Consider the following 26,866-nt stretch of genomic DNA (forward strand, 5'->3'; position numbering starts at 1 on the left):
CATGATTTAAAATAACAACCTGAAACTATCATGTGGCCCCTGGGAGGGGTCCATATAAAGTCATGATGGCTACTTTCTACAGCCTGCATGTCTGGCTTGAATTTTTTTTATTCTTTTTTTTTTTATGTGATATAGGTATTGACAAAGATCCTTGGTTTTAAATCTTTTGTGATAAATTTTAAGTCAGCCTTTGAAATGAAAAATAACTTATTGAGATAAACAAGCTGATCTAATTTATTTCAGGTCACAGTATTCACAGACTCTCTAGTTGCAGTGGTTTTCAAACTCTGGTCCCTATATCACTGGTGGTCTGCAGAATGCTGGGTGGTCATGTGCTGCTGGCTGTCCTTGTTATCAGCTGCTAAAATGAAGACAGCTAAAAATACTTTTTCCACCTAAGCATTTGCTATAAACTCCATAGGGCTGTTAAATTTGTGAATGGAAGGCAGGGTGGGTTGATTTTAAATAATAAATTTTAATCATGATTTAAATCAGCAAGAAGGAAACCTTGATTTAACTAATGTATTGTAGTTGTGTTTTGCATTTTCACTTTTTTGTTTTTATAAAGACAGATTTGATTCTCATTGGCTGGTAACATTAAAACATTGATTTGCAACTAAACATAGCTTTTACACTAAATTTGGTACTTTTTTGCTAACCAGGAAATATACTGTATTTACACACATTTATTTAAGCAGCTATATAGTTTAACAGATTTATTCAGGTTCTTATTGTTTATATTTTTACTATGTTAGAAAATGGTGAATGGTTCATTTACTAGATTAATTTTTTACTTGTGATTTGATTTGTAACAAGCTGTTTGCGTAGAAATTGGAATTCTTTTAAAATGCACTAAACCAGGGATCTCAAACTCAAATCACCGCGAGGGCCACATGAGGACCAGTACATTGGCCCGAGGGCCGTATCAGTGATACCTTTTTATATAAAGATACAAAAGCCTGCCCCAACCCCCCCCACTCAATCCCTTCCATGAGGCCCCACCGCTTCCTCACCCCGATTACAACCCCATCACCAGTCCCCACCCCAACTCCACCCCCTCCGTTCCCCTATTCCAACCCCTTCATCAAATCCCTGCCCCGCATCTTCTCCGTCTCCCTGAGCATGTGGCTCCCCGCTCCTCCCCCCTCCCTCCTAGAAAGTGCTGAGCGGCGCCAAACAGCTGTTTGGCAGCAGGAAGTGCCTGGAGGTAGGCAGAGGAGCAGGGACACGGTGCACTGGAGGGGGACGAGAGAGGGGGTGGCAGGGGAGGGGAGCTTGGCAGCCACAGGAAATAACTCTGGGGGCCGCGTGTTTGAGACCCCTGCCCTAAACCAACATTTTTTATTTTTTGTATTCAGTAAAATCACTTTAAATGTGCTGGTTACACCAAAGGGAGCAAAAGCTAATTAAACATGCTTTTTTATTTAAAACTGATTTTAATAAACGGAGGAGATACTATCTGTAGTTAGTGAATTGAACTGATTTTCTGGTGACTCTGTCCTTCAAGATTTTGTAGAACTAGTGGATCTCATCATGGGGTTTTTTTTTTTTTTTCCCCCCTTAGACATAAGAAGAAAAACTTTCCTGCTTTTTCCAACTCCCATTTGATTTTCTTAATTTTGAATGAACTAGTCATAGAACTGAACTAGTTGAATAAGCTAAAATGAAGAAAATATTCTTTTGGACCTGCAAAACAGGCTGCTGCTATTATTAATAATAATTAATTAATTAATTTTAAAGCTGGTTTAGAACTTCAACAAACTCTGAGTCCAGGTGCTTATCCAGTGACTTCTACTGGTTCAGTGATTTGACTTTTTAAAAAAAAAAACTTCAGCAGCACACGTGAGTTTAGGCCTTAACATAAATTGTCATAATTTCAGATTTTAATTTATTTAGGTTTATTTTAAAAAGGAAAATGTGTGCAATTGTAAATGGTAAGAGAAGTGGTCTGTGAAACTCACTCCCTGTCAAGATGTGGTTCATGCTGAAGTCTTTGAGAACCCCTCCTCCAGCATCATGTACACAAATTGATCTATGTTCTGTAATAACTTGGATGCTGCCAGTTTAGTCAGATGCTGAAGGCTGTCAGCACTTGGATATGTGGGGGTTTTTTGTTTGTGTTTTATCATTCCACTTTCACATCTAGATATGTTTAATTGTTGTCACTTACTAAAAACTAATTTTCTCTTCTCTCTTCCTTCACCCCCCCCAGGTGCTGGACTTCAGTTTGAAACACAAAGATCACTTCTGTCAAGCTGGAATGTTAGTTTCAGTTTCTCGAGACTTCAGAATCAGAAAGCCAAAGGGAACAGTATAAATTCAGGCAAACATTTGGTGCCTGTTTATATACAGGATCTGCTGAGTCCATTTTTCAGGGGGCAATCTTTTCTGTTTCTTCAGTATCCAGCGTGACTGAGTTGATCACCATGAATGTGACAAGCCTATTCTCCTTCACAAGCCCAGCAGTTAAGAGGCTGCTGGGATGGAAGCAAGGGGATGAAGAAGAAAAATGGGCAGAGAAAGCTGTTGATGCATTAGTTAAAAAACTAAAGAAGAAAAAGGGTGCTATGGAGGAACTGGAAAAAGCATTAAGCTGTCCAGGTCAGCCCAGCAACTGTGTTACAATTCCCCGTTCCCTGGATGGCAGGCTTCAGGTTTCGCACCGGAAAGGGCTACCACATGTAATTTACTGTAGAGTGTGGCGCTGGCCAGACCTCCAGAGCCATCATGAACTGAAGCCACTGGAATGCTGTGAGTTTCCCTTCGGTTCAAAACAGAAGGAGGTTTGCATCAATCCCTACCACTACAAACGGGTGGAGAGTCCTGGTAAGTGTTGGTTTTTTTTTCCCCCTCTCTCTTCCCCCCCCCCCCCCTCAAATCTTATCTAGACAGTAACATACAAATCTAGTAATTAAAGTTGATCAGATGGCTGGTATCCTATTAAACTTGAGCAAATATGAATGTCACGTCTCAGACTCCTCATAATTTCAAAGAGAAGTGATAATACAGTAGCTTGCTCTTTCACATGCTGGGGCTATAAATGTGTGTAAACGTGTTCCATGGCTATACAGAAGGATGGTTTGAACACAGGACTGGGAGTCAGGAGGTCTATCTTCTCCTAGCTTGGCCACTGAGTTTAATATTAGGTAAGTCATTCACCCTCTCCATTCATGTTTTATACAAGCTTGCAGATTAATGAATCCTAAAGTGCTCTGAAGGTCAACATTAGTCGGGTAACTCTTTTTTGCAAATATGGCTGGATGTGCAGACTTAAAAAAATTAAAAATAAAAATACAGGCAACCATTTGGCCAAGTCAGAATTTTCATTCTCAGACATCCTTTCATCTTTAGATTCTTGAGGTTTAGAAGGGGGACAACCAATTGGGAGGATGGTATGTGGCTGTTACTGGGTGATTCTACAAAGGAATCATTATATTTATAAGTGAAATAGCACTTTAGGGCAGCAAAGTGTCTTTCTGTGGAATCAGCAAAGAGTCTTGTGGCACCTTATAGACTAACAGACGTTTTGGAGCATGAGCTTTCGTGGGTGAATACCCACTTCGCTCCAAAACGTCTGTTAATCTAGAAGGTGCCACAAGACTCTTCGCTGCTTTTACAGATCCAGACTAACACGGCTACCCCTCTGATACTTTCTGTGGAATGTAGCGCTGTGGGAAGATGTGGCATATACGTGTACGAACTTCATAGCAGTGATTCTGACCTTCCAGATCAGAGCTGAACTCTAGCTACTGGCACAATCTTTACTATAGTTCTGTAGTTGCATTTCTGTATTCTTTCTAGAAAGGCTCACAATTTGGCTTATAATGCTTTAGAGACCAATAGTTTACTTTCTAAATACACATACATAATTGTAAAATCCTTTTCATGCACTTTACAGATGTGTTGGTCCCCCCCTCCACTCTTAAAATGTAAAATCCTTGTTTGGCACCACCTCCTTCTGTTCTTGCCTTCTCAAGGCACTAATCCTGCGAACACTTTTTTTTTTTAAGCACAGGCTTTATTTGCTTGTGTGAATAGTCCAATTCAATTCACTGGAAATATTCACATGAATTTAATTATTCATATGCTTAACTATTTGGGGCTTGTCTACATGGGAGGCTTTAGTCACCACTGGTGTAGCTGTACAGATGTAGTTGCACCAGTGACCATCCCTAGTGTGGCTGCAGTGCACTAGTTCGTCATGGCTTATATTTGTGCAGTGCATCTATACTAGGGATTTGTAACAGCAATTGTATCTGTATAGCTACATAGGTAGCTTAAAAACTACAGTGTAGACAAGGCTTTATATTTCAAGGTGGTTGGGTTTTTTTTTGTTTTTTGTTCTTTGCAGCTCTATTTTGTAATGTGCAATGCTATATAATATTTCCTTTCAGCATTTAAGTATGTATTTGGAAACAATCCAGACAGCTAAACTAATACCACAACATGCACATTTTATGCAGCAGAAGCTTAAAGGAATGGTCCTATGTGAGAAAGCTAGTTATAAACTCTTAAGTTTTCTGCTCTTTAGACATGAGATATTAAAATGAGCAGTTGTCCCTGACTATGTCCTCTATGCATAGACAGTTGGATCAGATGTGTGTTCTGTATCCCAATGTACTGAAGGTTTGGATTCCTTTATATTAAGATTTTTTTTTTAAGTCATTGAGCAACAATAGGACTTTTGCTATTAGAACATGTTACTTAACATTATGCTAACTCTTCTTGATTTAATGTTGGCAGCAGCTTACTGGTTTGGTGTTTGAGAATCTTCTCATCTGGTTGCACAGTATTTTTTTTTTTTTAAAGAAACTACAAAAATGTCATGATGCTGCAGCAAGATAGGCAAATAAAATGTACAGTAAACCCTCCAATGTAACATCTACAATATGTCCTCAAGGTTGTATCTGATCACTTACAAGCCATCCATTTACTTATCTTCCTGCATTTAGTGTCATTGTCACTTTTATTCAGTTTTGTTATTTTAAATAGTGTCTTCAGGAAATAAAGCTAAGATTGTACATTCTGACTCCTGGACACTCATTTAAAGAAATGTTATCCAGATACAGTTAAATATTTGATTGCAAAGATCTTAGTTGAGCAGTTTAAAAAAAAAAAAAAGCCCCACTTTACTTTCTCTAGTTTTCATCCTAAGGAAAAACTACACTCTTGATGAATCACCTGATAGGCTCCAGTTTCTTAAGACATTTTCACAGCTAAAGGAAGGGCAGGATATATTCAAATACGTAGGAGGCCATGGAAATGTTCAAAAGCTCACACAAGCCTTGTGCAGTCCTTTCAATCAAACTATTCTGGAAATAACTGCTGAGCAGAATGCAGTTTGAACTTGAATTTGTGCTTAAATGTTTTGCCTGATCTAAAGGCCACTGAAGTCAACTAGGGCAGTGGTTCTCAACCAAGGGTATTCGCAGAGGTCTTCCAGGAGGTACATCAACTCATTTAGATATTTTGCCTAGTTTTACAAGAGGCTACATAAAAAGCACTAGCAAAGTCAGTACAAACTAAAATTTCATACAATGACTTGTTTATATTGCTCTGTATACTATACATTGAAATATAAGTACAATATTTATATTCTAATCTATTTATTTTATAACTATATGGTAAAAATGAAAAAGTTAAGCAATTTTTCAGTAATAGTTTGCTGTGACACTTTTGTATTTTTAATGTCTGATCTTTGTAAGCAAGTCTTTAAGTGAGGTGATATTTGTGTGTACACAAGACAAATCAGACTCCTGAAAAGGGTACACTACTCTGGAAAGGTTGAGAACCACTGAATTAGCGTACGTCTCCATAGCAGTTACACACCCATGGCTGGCCTGGGTCAGCTGACTTTGGTTTGCAGGGCTCGGGCTGTAAAATGGCAGGGTGGACGTTTGGGCTTGGGCTGAGGTCTGAGCCCAAACATCTGCCCTGCAATTTTACAGGCTTGCAGCCCGAGCCCTGCAAGCCTGAGTCAGATGACCTGGGCTGCTGCGGCTATTTAATCATTGTGTAGACATATCCTTAGTCTTTCTATTGACTTTGGTGGAATTTGGATCAGGGCCGCCTTCTCCCTGAGCCTCAGTTTCCCATCTGTAAAATGGGGAGATGTCCCTTCCACTCTTCCCTTGTTATAAAAGGAAATATAAAATTATGATGGACACAAGGAAACTAAGTGTTTTATTATCATTATCAGTAGTAGTAGTATTACAGTAGCACTGAGAACTCCTAATCATGGACTAAGACCCCTTTGAGCTCAGCTCTCTACCAACACCCAGTAGAACAGAAAGATAGTCCCTGCCCCAAAGAACTTACAATCCAAGTAAAAGACGAGACAACAGATTGTTTCCTTGTACTGTCCCATCTCTCTGTGTCTAAGAGACAATATTGTTTAAACATTCAAGACAGCCACGCGGTGGTGGAAGGTGTAAAACACACTAGCTGAGTGAGCAATATAATGACGATAAATGGCATGTTTAGTTCCATTGTTTTGGGGGGTGGAATACTTAACTGATTCCCTCCTAAATAGAAAGCCAAGGGAAGTAGGAGTGAGGGGAGCAGTGCAGGGGAGGAGAGGGTAAGGACAGACAGGAATGGAGTTCAGCAGAGGTGAAGAGAATGGCAGTGGGAGATCTGGCAGTTTATAATTAAAATAGAGCACTGTTCTGAGACCTGTGCAACGTCTAGACATGATAGTTAAAAAAATTCTAGCATGGGGGTGTCAGGAGGAGAAGGGATGGATTTCATGTTTTATTACAGTCAGTGGGCTGGGATATAAACTCAAGACTTTGTACTCTCCTCAATGCACAGTTGATGTCCCATTGATGTTTGTGGGATGTTTGCACAGAGATTTAAGGGAGAATACAGCTTTTCTGTATCAACTGAAGTTGTATATATTATTCAGTATCTTATTGGCCCATTCCATACCCTGAGTGGTTGGGTTTTTTGTTCTGCTCCTTTGTTTCTCTTTTTTTCTCTGTTTCTGTCCTCTTCTGTCTGTCAGGTTTCCTCAGTTGTTCCCTCTTCATTTTCTTCCCTGTAGCTATCTTCAGTTCCTACCCCCTTTAAGGTTTTCACTCTCACTTTCCCTGTTTCATCTCCTAAAATTCTCAGGAATGACTAGTAGATGGTGATGATGATGAAATGTAAGCGGGACCAAAATTTCACTACCTTGTGTGAGCTGATTTGGCCCATGGGTCATATGTTTGACACCCTTCCTCTAAAATAACAGTGAAGGTTTTTACTCATATGGACAAGGTGCAAAGTAGGGGGAATTGTATACTTGTGTATATATATTTTGTTACATTTTCCATTTCAATATCCTGTTTGTTTTTTTGAAAAGCTGGTTCATAATAAAATAAATCTACCCTTGATATGTATAAAATCACACAGCACTCTACACTGGGGAATGAACGCCACAACTTTTTATGGACACTTCTGCTTTTTAAAACTTGTGGTGCTAACGTGATACTCATCTCTTACACACAAGATGAACGTATAGATTTTAGAAAATACCTACAGATTTGAAAATCTCAATTCTAACTCCAGATGTCATTTTTTTTACTTTTTAAAATTAAAATATCACATTCAAATAAGGTTTTGTTTGCTTTTTTGTGTTTTTAAAAAGCAACAAACAGGAGGCTGAAAGTATAACACTTGACTGTTATGAGATGCTGGGGGAAGGGCAGGCGAGGAGGCTCCTGGGAATTTCAAGCCTGGAGAATCTAGGCTTTGTTGAAAGCATGCTTCTTCGTAGACTGCTGAATACATATGGTGGTATAAGGAAGAAAATGCTGAGGGAAGCTTGTCATCTGGCAAACAGATATAATTGTTGGAAAGAAGTATCTTCTACAAGCGTGTTGGAATAGCTCAACTGTTGTCATTTTATGCAGAGTCATTTGTATGCTGCACACTTGCTAGTGCAGACAATGGTGTAGTTAATGGCTATCTCAAATCTGACTGCTTTTGGCAGGGCAAGGCAAAGCTTTTAAAACTTGCACAAAACTTTTAAGAACCTCTTGAAAAAATCTGACTGGCCTATTTAGCATGACTCAGTCTGTTTTGCCTCTGCCTCTTTAAATTTCACTCCTTGATTTAGTTAAAGTTGACCTAAAGGCTGTGTTAAAAGCTGGGATTATGTTTTGGGACAGAGAAGGTCAAGGGTTTATTTTTTTCCTTCCCTTGGAAATATCAGGAATGACATCTCAAGTTTTCCTTGGGGAACTTGTTTGGGGGATCTCGGAGCCTGTTGTCAACTCTCTTGCCATAACTGAAGGAGGAGGGGTGTAATGAATCTTTAACCAAAGCTTCATTTCTCCCAATTGCTACTTAGTCTTTTGAGTTATATTAAAAAAAAGTTTACACCCCTATAAACTGGAAAGTTTGACTGAAAATCACTTTTACTATCTTGTCTCTTGCATTTTCATTTCACTAGTTTTCTGGTCATCATAGTCATCCAAGCTAGACAGGACATGAATTTCTAATGTATTTTAAAAACGAGCAGAAAAAATGGTTTAAAAAATCAGACTTTAGGTTGTCTTTTATACATCATTCTGAAACTTTAAAAACAATAGTCATACTCATAGTATGGAACAACCATGAGAAATAACTGGAACATCTATTAATTACGTGGATGGGAACAGGAATGGAAAGTAAAACAGCTAAATGAGTTTGAGAATCTAAGCTAATTAATTTGCTAGCAGAAATTTCTAATCTATACATTTATATTTTAACTTTTTTTTCTGATATTTACTCATGTGAAGGAGGGTGGTTATGTACAATATATGAATTCTTCCTTTTTGGCAATCCCTTGCACTTTTGACTTTCTCCAAAGCTGAAGTGACTATCAAATTCTAAGGACTGTTGAGAATTTAACATTCAGTCAGGCTAGGAAAAACCCTGTTGTCCGTTAATCCAAGTAAACCCAAATCCTGCTCTGAATGATGTGATTGGTGGTGGTATTTTTATTGCAGTAGTTTGTAAAAGCAGTTGATGCCCTGTTGAATTAGGCACTGTAGATGCACATGTAGCGACATAAAACATAATTACTCACAACTAGTTGCGCAAATCGCTGATCTGAACTTCAAAAATCCTATAGGTATTGACTGGCTCACTGGTACATTCAATCTGAGGCTGAAAATAACTGGTCTGCTTCTGCTCCAGTTTCCTTGTAATTACCAATAACAAGTGGATGAAATGGATGATTAACTGAGCTGGCCTATTCCTTTTGTTAAACTCTTCCTCTGGCTCTGTGCAACCAGTTGTGGCCTATGCCCTAGGCTGAGGAGAGTTGATATGACTAGTAATGCATGGGCCCTGCCCAAATTGCCATATGAAGCACAACTGCCATTCAGTGGCCTTTACTGGGAAACTGAAGTAAGAGAGCAGTTTTTATATTCAGTCTGAAGACAGATGTTCCAGTCAGTCAGCACACCTGGGATTTGAAGTGCAGGTCAGTTAAGGAGAGGAAGCAACATCCTAAATGTATAGGAGGCTTCTTGCTGCCTTAGCAGCAGAGGTCTGACTCTGAGAAACGGTAGCCATGTCATGCTGTCTTCATCCCCAGCATGGACTCCTCTCGTGCCCTCAGCATGGTTTTTCAGATTTGGCTTGATCATTTTCCTGAGTAATCTGCTGTCTAAATCAAGCCTGTATAATCAGAGACAAATCTGTGATGTGCTGTGTTAGAGTGAAAAAGTATTTGTTTTCTGATCGCAAAGGCAACCCTGCGATTCACCAGAGAGGAGAAAACCCTTAAGTAGTGATAATCTTGGTGACGGTCTTGGCTAAGCCAGTTTGAGATCCATGCTGTCCTGAGATAAATCAACTTTTTAAAATGTGTCCTAGCTTGCATTTTGCATCATGTTTCATTAAAAACTTGTTCACGTATGCGTTAAAAATAATAAAAGAAACTTGTGCTGTGCCTCTGAAATTTGTACCCAAACTGGATTATGTTTTTTCCCCCATCCCCTTATGAAGATTTAAAAGGTTTTCTCTCTGGTCCTAGGACCAGTATTTAGAAAACTTCACTAGTCCTGAAACTCTTTCTGACCCTTTAAATATCATTTCATTCTTACCTATTATCTTGCTTTTTTCACTGCACTTCAATTCTGATACAGTTTTAGCCAACCTAAAATCAGATCACTAAAATTAGTGCCTTATCTTTTGAACCTTGGGTTCCATACTTGGTATGCAGTTTCTGTTGGTGTGGTTTTCTAGTGATTCTCAAGGTAACAGCTGCTAAATTTCAGAATTGAATTTGGGACCAGGAGAGAAGTTAAAATAATTGGCAAACTTATTCTTAAGCACTAATATCTTGTGACTTATCGGGCTAGTGTAAGGATTCCAGGACTGATCAGTAACTCCTGCCTTCTTCCAGCACCTGGGAGAACTCTGATCAGCACTCGGTTCTCTGCTCTGTTTCCGGCCAGATGGGAAAGCTTTGATCAGGAAGACTAGAGGGAGCAGAGTGGACCAGCTGTGTGCAATACTCCCATACTGCCAGCTCTTTTTGAGGGGAACATTAGACAGTAATAGAATTAGAGGTGGGGGAGGAAAGCAATGGGGAGAGACTATAAAAGAACAAGGGCAAAGGAGAAGCTGTTGCTGCTCCAGTCTGGAGAATGGAGAAGAAAAAAAAATGAAGTGTCCTTTTCAAAGACTGAGAAGATAAATTGAGTGGAAATCATCCAAGAGGAGACAAGAAAATGGAGACAGGATGAATTAGAGGTGGAAGAAGAAAGGGATGGGAAGGGGGGTTGGAGACAGGGAGTTAGTCACTAGCTGACTTAGACCATTTTTTCCTTTCCTTGTTTGACTTGTGTTAGTGAATTTTTTTCCCCCTCTATTAGGCATCCTATAGCTCTGCAAGTTCAGGGATGGGAGACAGCAGAGTGTCACTGGTGAGAGGATTTGTCATATTGCTTCATAATATTACTGTTGGGCGTAGCTTTAAAAATAGCATGCTGCAACAGGTGTGTACAATTCTAGGATGTTCCCCCAAAATAGCGACAACTGCCAGTTTGTTTGGCAAGTGCTATTGAGCTTTCTTCATCAATTTTTTTGCCAATTTCAGTTCTAAAATGCACCACTGAAAACAATTGGAAGGGGGGAACCCAATTTGGGGGAATATTTTTGCCATTCTCCAATGTGAACCAGAGAAGGGGATCCCATTACTGATGGATTTGTCAATAAGAATAAATCCTTTTAAAAAATTAACCAAATTCCTCTCAAATGTCACTCCAGACTTGAAGTTGCAAATCTTTTCACCTATATGGGAACTTGGTAGTGCTGCTTACAGGTGTAATGAGAAGCTTGATCACTTTAAATGTCCTCAAGTTAACATGCTCTGTCAAACTATTAACTATCTGGTACAGAACTGTCAGAATTACTTTTGCCATAAGCTAATAAGTGTTGCTTTAATCATAGGCATGTAATTAGTGCTGAATTCTGGAGGCACTTTGAACAAATGTCAATTTCATGAATCAGTGGGCATCCAAGTAAAGCCTCTAATGTTAACTGAGCATTATAATGCAGGAAACTTACTAATATTCCTTGACAAATGTGTTACACCAGATGTCTGATTTTAAAATTACAGTAAATGAAGCAACAAATGTTTTTAAATAAGTCTTCAGTAACAAATATGCAAAATGACAAATCGAGCTATGAAGTCAACTTTATTTCTCAATTTCAGTAAAGAAAAACCAGACTCTCAGCTGTCTCCTTGAATGAATAGCCTGGAATGTGTGCCTGTCTGATCATAGTCACCCAAAACAGACTGCTGGATGGCTATTATTGAGCCTTTCCATTTACAGTTACTGTAACTTTAAGTCCTGTTGAAGCAAACAGCTAAAATCTTGGCACTTCTACTTCTGAGAAATAGTAAAGCAAAGTTTCACAACCACATGGCATAGAAAAACCTTGTTTGAACCAGGTGGTGTTAGAACAGCATAATTTAGCTAGGTCCTCTGAGACCAGCTTTGGACATAACAATATTAGTTATTGTTAAGAGCAACTTAATCCACAGTGTAGAAATGTGTCTTTTTGTATTTGGGAACATGTCCTGTGGTTAAAGACTACTTATGCTTGCCAAAGAGAGTCTTGTTCTCTTGCACTATCTGAAACATAAGTGCATCAAAACTTTCTTTCCACTCAGTATTTAACCTTTGCAAGGAAAAGAGGGTTCTTGGCAAAAGGTTCCAACCAGTACACTCACATCAACTATTTAACACTACAGATGCCAAAGAAAGTCAAGCAAATTCAACTTGTCCCAACTTAAAATGCACTAAAACCATCTCTATTTAAACTGAGGGGTTGCTAGCCAGTATATCACAGCTGATTTCAACTGCTGAGGAATTGAATAGGAGGGAGATGTGGATTTTTTTTTATCTAAGACCCAAACCCTTTTAGAGTTTATAGGTTAAAACTGTTACCATATGGATTTCCTTCTCATTCCTAATCATTCTTTTGCCACTTCATCCATACAAGATTTTCCATCTTGAATTCTGAGCGCAAGCCCCTCATTTTTATTTTCCCTTAGCTATTGATATTTCTCTTTGTTAAAAATTAAACTGCAGGTTTTGTTCCGAGTTGAACATTTCAAATAAAACAGCAAGTGACTGTGGGTAAATGCAGTTGAAAGTAAGCGTGGGTGGATGGGTGGTGTATGGTACTGCCCAGAGACCCTGATTTGGGATAGAGGGCCCCAATGTGGCAGGAATTGCACAAATTCTCCTTTGACTGTACCATGACTTGACAGATACATATTACAATCTTAATAGACTCTCCTATTCTGTACCACTGTATGTGTGCATAATTAATGAGCTGTGCATATTTTTAATTTTTTGAGCAGAAAAAGCTTCTGTTGAAAAGGTGTTGTTTCACCTTTTGCCCACCAGAGGGCATTGTGACAATAGAACAAAGCAACTGCTCCCAGCCAGCTAGGGAAGAGAGAGCCTGCAGAGCCACCTTCACAGCGCCTGTAGGGCCAGGTCAGGAGACAAGGGCTGTGGGGAGACGGACAGCGTGGGGCTGCTGGGTAGTCAGACGGGCTCATAAGGGCTAGTGGGGGAGGACAGAATGGGAGTGATAGCTCTGTGGTTTGAGCATTGGCCTGCTAAACCCAGGGTTGTGAGTTCAACCCTTGAGGGGGGCCATTTAAGGATCTGGGGCAAAAAAACCCAAACAGTCAGGGACAGTACTTAGTCCTGCTAATGAAGGCAGGGGACTGGACTCAATGATCTTTCAAGGTCCCTTCCAGTTCTATGAGGGGTGTGTGTGTGTGTGTGTGTGTGTATATATATGTGTGTGTGTGTGTATACACACACACACACACACACACACACACACACAGATTGGGGGAGTGTGGCTGAGTGGGGATGGAGGGACACATGCCTGAGTGAATGGGAGAGGCTAGGGCTCAGACAGCGTCTGCCTGGGGGAAGCTCCCTAACAGTGTCCCGTCTCCCCCCCCCCCCCAAAAAAAAAAAAAACACCTGTTCCATACTTTTCCCATCCATACCCAACAACCTTCCAAGTTTGCACCCAGGCTCCTTCCCAGCAATTATTTCCCTCTCCCTCAACTCCTCCATTCCCTGACTCCACCCAGCCTTTGCACTGCTTCTGGGGGATGTGGGAAATATGGTTCTGTATTGTAGTTGAAATGAATTATTACTCAGAGCTCTAGTAAGGAATCTTTGTCAAAAAATATTTACTGAATCTTTTTTGTTGTCTGTATTGTTACAGACATACTTGCTGACAGCTATTTTAAAATAAATTACCAAAAACAATTTGAAACTGGTGTGATTATATTGTTATTTTGACAAAGTTTGCAGAATTTGAAAATATTGTGAACAGAATTCAATTTTTTGGCACAGAATTCCACCAGGAGTAAATAGTGAAAATGCAGCATCTGATTCATAACTTTTTATGGAAAAATTGGAATTTGCATATGTACCTGGATTTCAAGAAGTAGTTTAACATCATGGAGGATGGATGATCAAAGTATCTCTCCTTTCTCTTCCACTTCTCCCTTCCTCTCGTCTCCTCCATTCAGTTTTTCTTGGCTTCTGAGATTCTGTCTCAAACAGAAGAGAGGTTTACCAAAGTTTAGTTGCTAGCAGGTGGAGATAAATACAAAACTGAGTGTGGCAAGGGAACTAAACCTTTTAATCTGTGCTGATGTAGGATAATGGCAAAACTAAATGAGGAAGAAAACATGCCCTCACTTGAAAATGTTACAGGTCCTTCAATTGGATTAATTTTTACACTTCTACACATGATTTTTAAAAAGGAAATTAAGATTTGTTCTTACTCCACCCATTTTGTTCTGTTCCGTGTTTCAGAAATAAAGTTGAAACTAACTAAAATTGGATACATATTTCACTCTCCTCTGGGTGTTAGAAGTATGCGCTGTGCTAGTTTATTCCACTACTATTGGTTGGATAACAGAATGAAGTAATGGAGAGACTCAACGTACAGAAAAACAGAGCACAAAGAATAGGGACTGATAGGTTTCCCCTAAACCACTTCCACAAAGATTGCCATTACTATTGAAGTAAAAAATGCTACTGTAATTAGAAATTTCATCTGGCCATTTATGGCTTCTTGTTTCTGTTAGTTTTTGTGTGTTGGTGCTGTAGGCTCTTTGATGAAATGGCCCTGTTGCTGTACTTTGTACAGCACCAAGCTCACACTGGGAACGGAATGTGGTCATACACTTATTTACTATGAATAGTGTCTCTGTAAATCTGTATGTAAATATCCGTGTCTGACTCCAGATGCAAATTTACTCCGTTTACGAATAAGATGTTTTTCTAGCTGCAGCTCTGCAAACTTAAACTGAAATCTGAAAGTCAAGCTGGTCCCGTCCCCCCAATCCCTTTTTTTAATGCATTGAGTGGTGGTAATTTGGCCTGTAGAACCTTTCTTTTATGTCTTTAATTAGACGTGTACTGTCCGCAGTCTTCAGTGGGGTTGCGTCGGTTAACTAAGGACCAAATTTTAGACCTGGAGTTAAAAAAATAAATAAAAATAAAAATAAAAAAAAATTTGGTGTTCGAGAAGATATAGCATTTAGCTCTGTTTTGTTGCTTTATTGAGCTATTGTTCTAATTGGTAGTTAAAAACCTTATTTTAATTAATGAAGCAGACAGATGCAACTCTCAGATCTGTTGCATTTAGATGGTACCTTTTGTTAGCCATTTTTCTGAAAATCACTTACATATTTCCCTCATTTAATAGTGATATCTGTATTAAAAAGAAACAAGTTAAAGATTATCTCAGGTAAAACTAATATTGTTGCTTCTCACTGTATCTGTTCTTATTCACTGAAAGGAAAAGGGAGACATTTCTTCTACAGGCTATCATCTAGAGTAGTGTCCTTCAGGTTTCTCCACAGCAAAGATATGCCCTACTGGATTATTTTATAGCAACGTTTGTGCTGACTTAACACCGAATACCATGCTCTCACATGCTTTCTCCCCTTCAATTATCTCTTTCTGGGGTTAGCAGCTGCTACAGAGATCAACCTCCTCTTCTGCTGCACTGAGCCTCGGTAATTTGTTGTTCCATATGGTTCAGGTCTTCAGCATGACCAGAAGCTTACAGACTTAAACTGGGGAGTAAGAATGGTTTGTGTTCACATTAGCATTTTGAACACATTCCTCCATACTTCTGAACAATTTCTGGCCATGTCTTCCCTGCACAGTTAACTCGAGTGCAGATAACTGGAGTTAACTCCTCTTTTGAGTTGGCAGCTCTCACTGTGAAATAGCACTCCAGCTGTATACTGTGTGTTAGGAGCTGCTAAGTTGTGCTAACTCAAGCTGTAGCCTGATGGGCCAGCTGACTCCCATTAAAAGTACCACTTGACTCAAGTTAAAGGATTTTGGGGTATGGGGGGGCTTGAATTAGGGATAACACTGAGTTATAACTCTAACTCTGCAGTTAGATGAGTCGGCTTTGCTTTGTCTACCCTGTAGACTGAATTTTTTAAAACATTTTGAAAAAATAATTGGCATTTATGTAATTGTAATAGAGCCTTTGGTGGCCAGGCAGCCTAGTAGCTAGATCATTGGTCAGAGGTGTTGGAGGGGAACCCAGACCCTCCCCAGGGCTCTGTGTAGTTCTACCCCTAAAGAGAGGTTGATGGGTCTGCCTCTCTGTCGGGCATGGGGGGCTTTCATGACCTGCTTCCCTGGGCTACTTCCTATTAGTCTCTTTAATCTGGGGCAGGGTCCTGCTAGTTCAATTACCCCATGGTTTGGGACTTAGCTGCAGGCTCCCTTTGGCAGGGGAAGGTTTACTTTCAGGCAGCCAAACATAGAGCTCCAGCCTTCTCGCCAGTCAGCCATGCTCCCTTCTTCTCCCTTCAGGCCTGGCATTGGCTGCAGGTGTAGGGAGCCCACAAGTTTTCTTTAACTCCTACTGTGCTAAGCGGCAGTTACTCTGCTCCTTCGCATATCCTTCCCCTCCCCCCCCTTAGGACACCATTTGGGATCTGCCTCCCCTCCCTCAACTGGTCTTCACCATCCAGTGAGAAGAAGTCAGCATTCAGATGGGCTCTCCCAGCTCGGTGCGGAAGGAGAAGGGCTGGAAGGGAGAGGTACCAGCTCATAATTCGGGGGTTTTTATCCTTCATGGCGTGTGGCCAGCGGAAAGGGACATCATCAGTGACTAGTCTGAAGGGTGCACCCTGAAGGTGATAAGAGTGAATCCACAGCCCATTTTCCTTTTAAGGCTTCTTTCTCGATTACAGAGTGGGCCTTCTCCCTCGGGAACAACTTCCAGCTAATGTATAAGATGGGGTATTCATCACCTCTGACTACTTGGGATAAAACAGTCCCTAGGCCCATGCCTGAGGCGTCTGTCTGTAACAAAACTCATTGGTGAAGTTGGGGCTATACAAGACTGGTTCTCAACGAAGCTGGGCTTTCAGGGTTTGAAAAGCCTACTCACAGACTCTGGTCCACTGGATTATTTTTGGGGCTCTTATTCTTCAATAGAGCAGAAAGAGGGGCTGCAATGGATGAGAACCTTGGAATAAAGCGGCAGTAGTATTCGGCCAGACCTAGAAACTGGTGTACTTCGAGGAAGGTGGGAGCTTGTCTGAAGGGCCTGGACCTTGATAATCAAGGGTCAGTTTGTGCCATTTCCCAAGGTGTACCCGAGGTAGGTGGTCTCATCCTTACCGAGATAACATTTAGTGGGGCTTGCTGTCAGGCCAGCCTCAAGGGACTGCGGTCATGTATTTCAAGTGAGTCTACCAGTCATGACTACAGATCACCACGTCATCTAGGTACGCAGCTGCATACTGGCTATGGGGGCGAACGACTTGGTCCATTAGTTGCTGAAATGTGGCTGGGGCCCCATGCAATCTCAAGGGCGTGGTCTGGAATTGAAAGAGCCTTAAGGTGGTGGAGAAAGCTATCTCTTTCCTGGATGCAGGTATGAGGGGGATCTGCCAATATCCCTGTAAGTCCAGAGTGGCTCATCTATGTGTGCCATCAGGTACATGTTGAATTTTGATACTGCATTGACCTTGCAGAAGTCAATGCAAAATTGAGTGGTCCTGTTGGCTATAGGAATCAGTACCACGGGGCTTCTCCAGTCACTAAAACACTCTTCGATCACCCCCAACGCTAGCATTGAGTGAAGTTCCTGTTCCTGTTTCACAATCTCCCTTAACTTCAGAGGCAGGAACTGAGGGTTTTTCCTGACCTTAACTCCTGGTTCCATCTGAATCTGATGGGTTATCAAGTGAGTCCGCCCTGGTCAGGTAGAGAACATGGAAGAGAAGGCAGTGATCGGTTGTTATGCCTGGCCTCTCTGCTCAGGGGTAAGGTTGTCCCCAATCTTGACCACACCCAGCATTGAGACCTCTGCAGCCCGAGGGCCTAGTTCGAGCCCTGGTGGGAAGGGAGCTATTAATAAGCTTTCTTGGGCTTTGCACGGTTTTAAAAGTTCACATGGTAGATTTGTTATAGCTTACGCTTGTCAGGTTGCCTGATTGCTTAGTTCACCTGTCCCACGCATTGGATGACCTCATATTGCTCCCTGCCAGCAGGCTAGGAGCTTTGACTCCGAGCTGGGCTCAAACTCCCGGAGGCATGCTAGTTTATTGTAGGCAGCTTCTTGGGCATATAAGGGCAGGTCTATATTACAGCCGAGATTGACGCTCTGAGATTGATCCACTGATGGTCAATTTAGTAGGTCTAATAAAGACCTGCCAAATCGACTGCAAATTGGTCTGCAGTTGACTCCTGTGTTCTACCCCCGATGAGAAGAGTAAGGTAAGTCGACGGGAGATTTTCTCCCATCGACCCCTGCGGTGTAGACCCGGAAGTAGCTCAACCTAAGGTACGTCGACTCCAGCTATGTTGTTCATGTAGCTGGAGTTGCGTAGCGTAGGTCAACTTACCGTGGTAGTGTAGACATAGCCTAAGAGGCTCTCCCTGGCAAATGAACCTAAAGCCTCAAGTTTCTCCAACAGGCTTAAGACGTACTGAACTATGTTGTCGGCTCAAGATGGCTGCTTTTCCCACATTTCCCGAACTAATCTAAAATCCCTTGGGGCTGCTTCCCATAGAAAAGCTCGAATGGCAAGAAGCCAGTGGAAGACTGGGGAACTTCTCGGACTGTGAATAGAAGAGGAGGGAGTAGCTGGTCCTGATGTCAGTCATCCATCAGGACGAACCTTTGGAGCATTGTTTTTAAGGTTCTGTACAGCGCTCCACCAGGCCATCTGTTTGCGGGTGGTATATGGATGTTTGTAGAGTCTTGATTTTTAGTAAATGGCAGAGTTGTTTCATCATCTGAGACATAAAATTTGTTTCTTGATCTATCAAGATCTCCCAGGGCACCTTGACTCAAGCAAAGATACTCATAAGCTCCGGAGCCACTGTCTTGGCATTCATGGAGTGTAATGGCACAGCTTCCAGGTACAGGTTGCTACGGCTAGGTCTACACTGAGGGTGGGGAGTCGACCTAAGATACGCAACTCGCGTAGCTGAAGTTGGCATATCTTAGGTCGATTTACCTGGCCACGAGGACAGCAGCGAGTCGACCCCTGCCGCTCCCCTGTCGACTCCGCTTCCGCCTCTCACGCGTGATGGAGTTCCGGAGTCGACGGCAGAGGGATCGGGGATCGATTTTTATCGCGTCTACACTAGACGTGATAAATCGATCCCCAATGGATCGATCACTACCTGTCAATCTGGCGGGTAGTGTAGACATACCCATAGTCTACTACAATGAGAATGAATCGGTGTCCAGCCGCACTCTTCTCCAGAGGGCCGACTATGGTGGCTCCAATTCACTCAAAAGATACACTTATGAGTGGGAGGGGGATCAGTAGGGGTTTCTCAGCTGGCCGAGGTGCAGTGAGCTGGCACTCTGGACAAGAGACATAGAAATCCACCACATTTCTGTAGGCCCCTGGCCAAAAGAACGGGCGAAACCTGGGTTAATGTCTTTTCCCTTCCTAGGTGCCCAGCAGTGGATATGACATGGGCGAGTCACATAACCTTCTTCAGTTGGGGGCGGGACACCATGAGCCGATGTTGAACCTCTTTGGACCACTGGTCTTTCTCTAAGTGGTATAGACGGTCACCCTGAATCTCCAAATGGGGGAACTGTTCTGCGTGGTGGGGCTCAACAGTTCCCCACTTATTGCTGCCACCTGAGCATATGCTTGGCTCAGTGTGTCATCAGACTCTGATAGTGTGGGCAGTTCCTTGCCTGGTTGGGATGGGGGCTAGTTTGGCTTAGGGATGTAAAATGTTAACTGGCTAACCCGCCGGCTGACCCACCCTTCCCAGGAGCCCTGTACTGGCTGACCCTTTAATGGGTTAACCACTTAAATGAAAAATTTTTATCGTTTAAATGGTTACGTTTTTAAATGGTATTTACATCCCTAGTCTGGCTAGGTTGGTGCTGAAGACCGAGCTATCCCCTCACCAGGGTCTGCCATCTCCTCCATGCCCGCAAGGGTCATGGCTTCAGGCCTGCCTGTGGCCAGAGGAAGGATGTTCTGCCCGTCAGAAAGAGGTCTGCCAGCTTCATTAACAACTCCCCAGAATAGCTTCAATATCTGCCTAGAATAACTGGGTAGGCGAGTGTCGGGGCCAGACCAACCATCACAGATGCCTCCTGTCTCCCCACTGTCAATGTTACTTCTGTGTGAGGGTAGGCCCTCACGTGTCCATGCATGCACGCATGCATGATGGTGCCTTGAGTTGGTTCTGGGTTAGTAACCACTGTGCTTCCATACAAGGGTCTGGGCACACCGTGAATCAACCAGCCCCACTACTTCTCTCCTATTTTCCCACACCAGGATGGTCAGTTTAGTTGGGTTGCCTTGATGTGCTTGGGTCTGCGGGATCCAAATCTTCCCAAAGCTGCATTCCATATAAGGACAATCTCTGGACCAATGGCCAGAACAGCTATATGTGAAACACTGATCTGGATCTTGGGTGGTTCCCTCTCTGGGCATTTTGGTGGTCTCTTCCCCATGGGCCTCTCCGAATTCTGGGCTACCTTCTGAACCTCCAATGGTTCCTCAACTTGGGGTGTGAGCAAATGGTTCTGGGCCTCTGATTCGGGGAACCTCTGGGCGTTTTGGTCCTTGGGCCCTCTGGGGCTCTGGTAAGGGGGGGGAGCATGTCTATGCCCCTCAAGGGACTGGAGTCCATGGATGGTTCCATCCTTTGGTGGTATGGGGCTCTTGGTTCCAGCTGGTCCCTAAGGGGATGTCATCATGGGGGACTTGGCAGCTAGGTAATTCTCAGTCAGCTGGATAGCATCTGTCATAGTCTCCGGATGGTACTGCAACATCCACTCCCTTCACCCAAGGGGAAGGATCTGGACAAACTGCACTAACAGGATCAGTTCAGCGACCTGCGCTCCCGACTTTGCCTCTGGCTTGAGCCATCTTCTGCATGTGTACCACAGCTTCTGAGCGACCAGGCGGGGTCAGGTTCCCAGTGGGTACCGCTGCCCCTGGAAGCATTGACGGAATGTCTCCTCCGACATGTCTAGGGCATTGAATATTGCTACCTTAACCCAGGCATGTTCCTCGGCGGCTGCAGGGTCTGAAGCACAATATGTGGTCTGTGCTATCCTGATTCAGTACGGTTCCAGCACTGCAGTCAGTTGGCCTTGGGGCTGCTGTGGCTACCTGCTCAAAAGTTTCTAAGAAAGCTTAGGATCATCGTCAGGCTCCAGCTTGGTAATCCTGATGGGGCAGGTTAGTTAATTCTGTTGGAGCACTCGGACGCAGTATGGAGGCCACCTGCTGGACGACCTGCTGCTGCTGGACTTAGGGTGACCAGATGTCTCGATTTTTATAGAGACAGTCCCGATTTTTGGGTCTTTTTCTTACCCCACCCCACCCCCTGTCCCGATTTTTCATAGTTGCTGTCTGGTTACCCTAGTGCCTAGCTGGACTGCTAATTCGTGGATTTGCTGCTGCGTGGCCATCTGCTGCAGGAGTTGCTGCTGTTGATGGTGTGTATTTTGCTCGGCCATCCATTTCAGCATCTGTTGTATCTTCATTGAAGAGCTTTCTTTTTGTTTTGGGTTGGTTTTTTTTTTTTTTTTAAATTCCCTTCGGCAGGGACTAGGGCATTGTCTGCATTCTCTACCACTTGCGATAGAGTCTTCGGTGGCCAGGTGGCTTAGTGGCTAGATTGTGGGGCAGAGGGGTTGGAGGGGGGGACCCAGACCGTCCCCAGGGCCGTGTGTAGTTTGACCCCTAAACAGGGGTTGATGGGTCTGCCTCTCTGCTGGGGGGGCTTTCAAGACCTGTTTCCTGGGCTACTTCCTATTAAAGTTTCTTTAATCTGGGACAGGGCCCTGCTAGTTCAGTTACCCCACAGTTGGGGCTGAGCTGTAGGCTCCACTTGGCAAGGAGAGGCTTACTTGTCTCCAGTAGCTATGAAAACTGCTGCTGTCTCCTTGCCAGTCAGTCCCCAACTGAGCCTGGCTCCCTTCTTTTCTCCCCCTTATTGGCCTGGCATTGGCTGCAGGTATAGCAGGGTGGGGCTAGCTGAGCCCACAGGTTTTCTTTAACCCCTGCTGTGCCAGGCGGCAGTTTCTTTGCTTCTTCACAGTAATGTTTTACGTCTTCAAAACTCTTTTACAATTTGGAAAGATGCTTAAATTATGGTGTAATACAATATTTTTTGCAAGATCTTTTCTCTTCTCCACCTGCCAAAGCCGCCACATGTACCTGGGAGTGGTTGGGGTGCAAGGGGAGGGGAAGACTTGGAGGGGGAAATGTAGAATTTACATCCGTACTTACTCTTGTTTTTTTACAAAGTGCTCAGTTCCAACTGGAGATAGTGTGCGCGCCTTGGGAAAATCTGATACTGCTTTTTTTAATTGCTAAAACCATATTGAAAATATCCTGTTCCTCCAGCTATTTTAAAAAATGCTATAAATCGCATGGCTTCCTGTGATGTCATGTATGTCATTGTAGGGGTGGGAAAGGTAGATGATGTACTTTGTTTTTCAGAAATTAGCTTAGAAAAGTTTGACCTTCATCCGCAGGAAATAGATATATAGGGAAGCAGTGTTTTAATGCCCAGAAAAGTAAGGAAGAATTATTTTTCCCTTTCCCGTCTTTATAGCTTTAAACATAAGCTCTCATTGTTACCCTTTTCACTTCTTATTTATTAGGCCAACACATGTTTGCTATGACAAGTAATACACTATTTGAACTTTGAGTAAGAACTGCTCAGAAACCCAAAAGTTTTTCAGAGCAAACTTTAAGGAAAAGAGGAATCCTAATATTCAGAGGAATTGGAATTTGATGTGTGCTGTGTTGCAACTGGTAAGATTTGAAATATTGAGGTGCATGTTGGGGTAAATCTAAATGACTCTTCAGTTATTTATTAAAATAGTTCCTTAGAAGCAAAGAATATGCATGATAGAATGAACATGTTTCTCCTACTCATTTGCCTGGTGGTGTATTAGGCCAAAGAGCAAGAACTTCCAGCATGTGGAAGATGAAGATACCTTCTCTCATAACATACATTCATCCTCTAGTGTGACATTCCACTCATGAAATGAACACAGTTAACTATGAAGCAGTCCATTTAAATGACACCCTGGTTTAAGGATTGTAAATATAATGAAAACTGTGCTGAAGCTGCTGTCGGTGAAATTGAGTGTATATGTAAAATTGGTACTGATTTGACTTGCAGCTTGACCTTAAAGTCCAAGGGTCTGATCCTGCAACCCTTTCTCTAAGAATAAATTCCCCATGTTGTCAGGACTGCTTGAGAGTGAAGATTTGCAGGTTTGGGCTAGCTTCTCTAAATAAAACCTCCTCTGAATATATCAAAGTCAAGAAACACTGCAGACACTCTAGTGGCCTCTCCTGCAGTTGAGGTAAACAGCTGCGCTGCTTTCATCAGAGAGTGAGTTTTAAACAGAGGAATGAGAAGGGACTTTGTTCAAAGTGCCACATGCATAATTTGCATCTGGGTCTTAGACCTTTCCTCATATGGCCAAACAGAGTTGAGAGGCAGCATAAGCCTCTGGGGTAAGACACTGTATTTCTTCTGTTCCCTCCCACCCTTCTCCTTCCTTCTTGGCAGGCTCCAAAAGGGATTTTTTTTTTCCAGTTTTCCTTAGCCAGGGAGTGAAGTGGGGTGGAACAAAAGGAATCATGTTCCATGTGTCTCCCACTGTTGTGTGTGCCTTCCCCTCACAGTTCTCTTCCTCCCACCCCTTCCCAAAATAAAAATCTACAGCTGTGCTTTTAAAAGAGCTGGATAATCTTCTGAGTGGTTCAGCCTCTGCTATAAGGAGTTTGGAGGCAGAAATGCTGGGCTGAAAGAGCTGGCTAAGAGTATTATATTTTAACACAGCTGGTGTCCTATTCATTTCCTCTGTTAAAATGAATTAAAAGGAAATTTGTTTCCGTGGAGCGTGTGGATCTTGGGAGTGTGATCTAGCAAGTTCTGACCCATATCTCACTTGTCCCATAGTAACATAGGGTGGGACTTTCGTTTGCCAGATTTCTCTGTTTTAATTGCATTATATAACCCTATCTAAATTAGGCTTTTGATGGTAAATTGGCATAGAGGGTTAAACTAGTAACTTTTTTTTTAATTAACCCTTAAGCACGTTGCTTAGGCTAAAAATAAAATTACAGCTGTTGGAACCAGGATTAGTTCAAGGCCCATGTAGTATTAGCATTGTGTTCAAAAAAAATCTGTCCTTATTAGCAGGGTTTTGGGTTACAGACCATTAAACGATTAGCATGGGAACCAAATGCACTAACATGAACTGCATGTCAGCATTAAATTGTGAAATACTGTTACATTGCATCTCTGATCATTAATTTTTTTTAAAAAAGAAAAGGTTGTTATAACTTGTCCCTTTATTCTTCTACCGGCCCTCCATAAAAACAAGCTTATGGCTGGGGGGCCAGACAGCTACTGTGATCATTGTGAATTTAAATTATGCAGTAACAGGATACGAGGAAAGGGTTCTTGCCTAGACACATGTTCCTAGAATGTGACTACCTCGTTTCTGAGACACATCTATATGGCATAAGGGACTCCGAAGAACTCTTTTTACTTGATCTAAGTACAGATGTCTCTGCATAATGTAACCCTTAGGGATCAGGTCTTCAATGTTTTTTTCTTTTTTGCTCTTCTAGTTCTTCCTCCAGTGCTGGTTCCAAGACACAGTGAATACAACCCTCAGCACAGTCTCTTGGCTCAATTCCGCAACCTGGGACAAAATGAGCCTCACATGCCACACAATGCCACTTTCCCGGACTCTTTCCAGCAACCCAACAGTCATCCATTCCCCCATTCCCCCAATAGTAGTTATCCCAACTCCCCTGGAAGCAGCAGTAGCACCTATCCACACTCTCCTGCTAGCTCGGACCCAGGAAGTCCTTTCCAGATGCCAGGTAAGCTTAACTCTTACAGAAGGTGAAGAGAGTATAGCTAGATATTGCAAGTATCGTTAAGCAAAAGCGTCATCAGCCAGCACTTAAGTGTATTCAGTAGCTAGTTGAAGAGATGCTACGTAACGTGGTGACTAAATCAGGCTGCCTAGGAATAATGTTCAATTTTTAGTATTCTTTCTAATGCAGGTAAAATACTTTGTTTTACAAATCAGCTGTATTTAGAGGGGTTGGAGGGTGGGGGGGAATAGTGTATTATTGCAGCATTGAGTCCTGATAGAGTTTGGGGGAGGAGGGGTGTTATGCACATCTAAAGTTCTGACAAACAAATATTGCTACAGAATGTCCTTGTTCAGGAAAGAGATCTACTCTTAAGTTCAGCATTAGGTTATGGTTCTATAAAAGATGTTTCCCAAGGGGATCACACTACCACCACTTGATTAAATTCATTCAAACGGTGATGTAATCCCAAGAAACAAATGCTTCAGCTGCAAAACAGTCTCTCAGCAGAGGCCCTGGAAAGAAACCTTCAGCATGTCTGTCTTAAAGACAGTGGAACAATTGCCTTTTATTTCTGTTTTGATTGTTGGCTATAGGCTTTTACAGAAATGTCTATCTTTTTGCCTGGTTTGTCCATGACTAAGGATCATGAAGGAAAGCAGCCTCTGAAAGATGTTCTTGATTTAACTTTCTGCTGCTGGGAGAAGGAGCCTGGGCAAATAGTGTGCTGCCTTCCTTCCTTTGGGGCTGGAGGAGGGAAGGGGAGAGAGATTTGCAAAGATATATGTAGTTTCTTGTGTAAAGGGGGTGTTCATTGAAGTTAACTACTGATAGCTGTCTTCAAGGATTTCCCTTGGTGGGTAAGGACTACTGAACTGTGTGCTGCATGCATGTGTTTTGTAATTTCTTCTGAAAAATCAGTATATTTTTATTTAAACCGCGCCCCCCCCCCCCACATTTTATTTAAGAAACTATAGGATAAGAGCTTGAAAGACTGCTGATTATGATTTAGGCTCTGGGACTCCCTGTCCCAGTGGATACAGACCAGGTCACAGAGGTCCCATGCTTGGTCTGTAATGGGAAAGGTCTCCTACAGTATCCCCATGCCAGATGTTTTATGGTAACTCATTGGATTTGGTTTCTGAGGAGTCCTGTTCTTGCCTGCATTCCTGGCTAGAGGTAAAGCAGAGTCAGCAGCTGCAGTGAAGAAACTGAAGGAGAGAGCATTGTGGTGGAAAAGATGAAAAGGCATCCATCTTGAGGCCCTCTTAGCCCTGACTCAGTATTCTGAGTCATTGCCTTGAGATAGGTCTCTTGGCAGACACCCATTTTGAGTTAGTAGGGCAGGAAGAGACCCAGTTGTGAAAATATGAAAGGGGAGCAGGACTATATCTAGAAATGTGAAAATTTTACATATGCTGGCTAAAATGGTGGTCTTCCCGCAGTACTATATAGACATACAAACAGCATAACAGTTGCAATTACACAAATGTATCATGGTTCATTTGAGGCCTAAAAGAATCAAAATTTTGATCCTCACCCCACAAACTTAGAATTCTATTCCATGGTGCATTCTTGCCTACTCTCCATAAAGGGGACTGTTTGTAAGGTCAAGTGGAAAAGCATAGTGAAAATTGGAAAAACATAGCTGTAGTATTACTGTAATGCTTAGTTGAGAGCTTAGTATTACTAACTTTTTAAACTAGCTTGATTTTGAAGACCAGAAAGTTGCATGAAAGAAATGGTGTAGTTATTGGCCTGTTTGCCTTTTGGTTACTTGTCATAATACTTAATGACTCACTTATTGATGGAGATAAGTGATGCATAGGCTGCTTACTTGCTCTCTGGTGCAGAATGGTAGTAATCAAATCTCATGCTCCAGGGCAAAAAGTCTGTGGGGTCAGGAAGGAGTTTTTAAGGCACTCCTAAGAGCCTAAA

General features: G+C 42.3%; 1 protein-coding gene across 1 annotated transcript in view; it reads left to right on the forward strand.

The window, feature by feature from the left end:
* The window catches only part of SMAD1 (SMAD family member 1), a 70,488-nt gene that overhangs the window by 26,661 nt on the left and 16,961 nt on the right, over positions 1-26,866 (forward strand). Inside the window, exons 2-3 of the mRNA XM_039541506.1 lie at positions 2,213-2,826; positions 24,674-24,931. Of these exons, the coding sequence (XP_039397440.1) occupies positions 2,427-2,826; positions 24,674-24,931 (658 nt within the window). The 5' untranslated portion in view covers positions 2,213-2,426. The remainder of the gene's footprint in view (positions 1-2,212; positions 2,827-24,673; positions 24,932-26,866) is intronic.

Source organism: Mauremys reevesii, linkage group 5, assembly GCF_016161935.1.
Source record: "Mauremys reevesii isolate NIE-2019 linkage group 5, ASM1616193v1, whole genome shotgun sequence".
In the NCBI taxonomy this organism is placed as follows: Eukaryota; Metazoa; Chordata; order Testudines; family Geoemydidae; genus Mauremys; species Mauremys reevesii.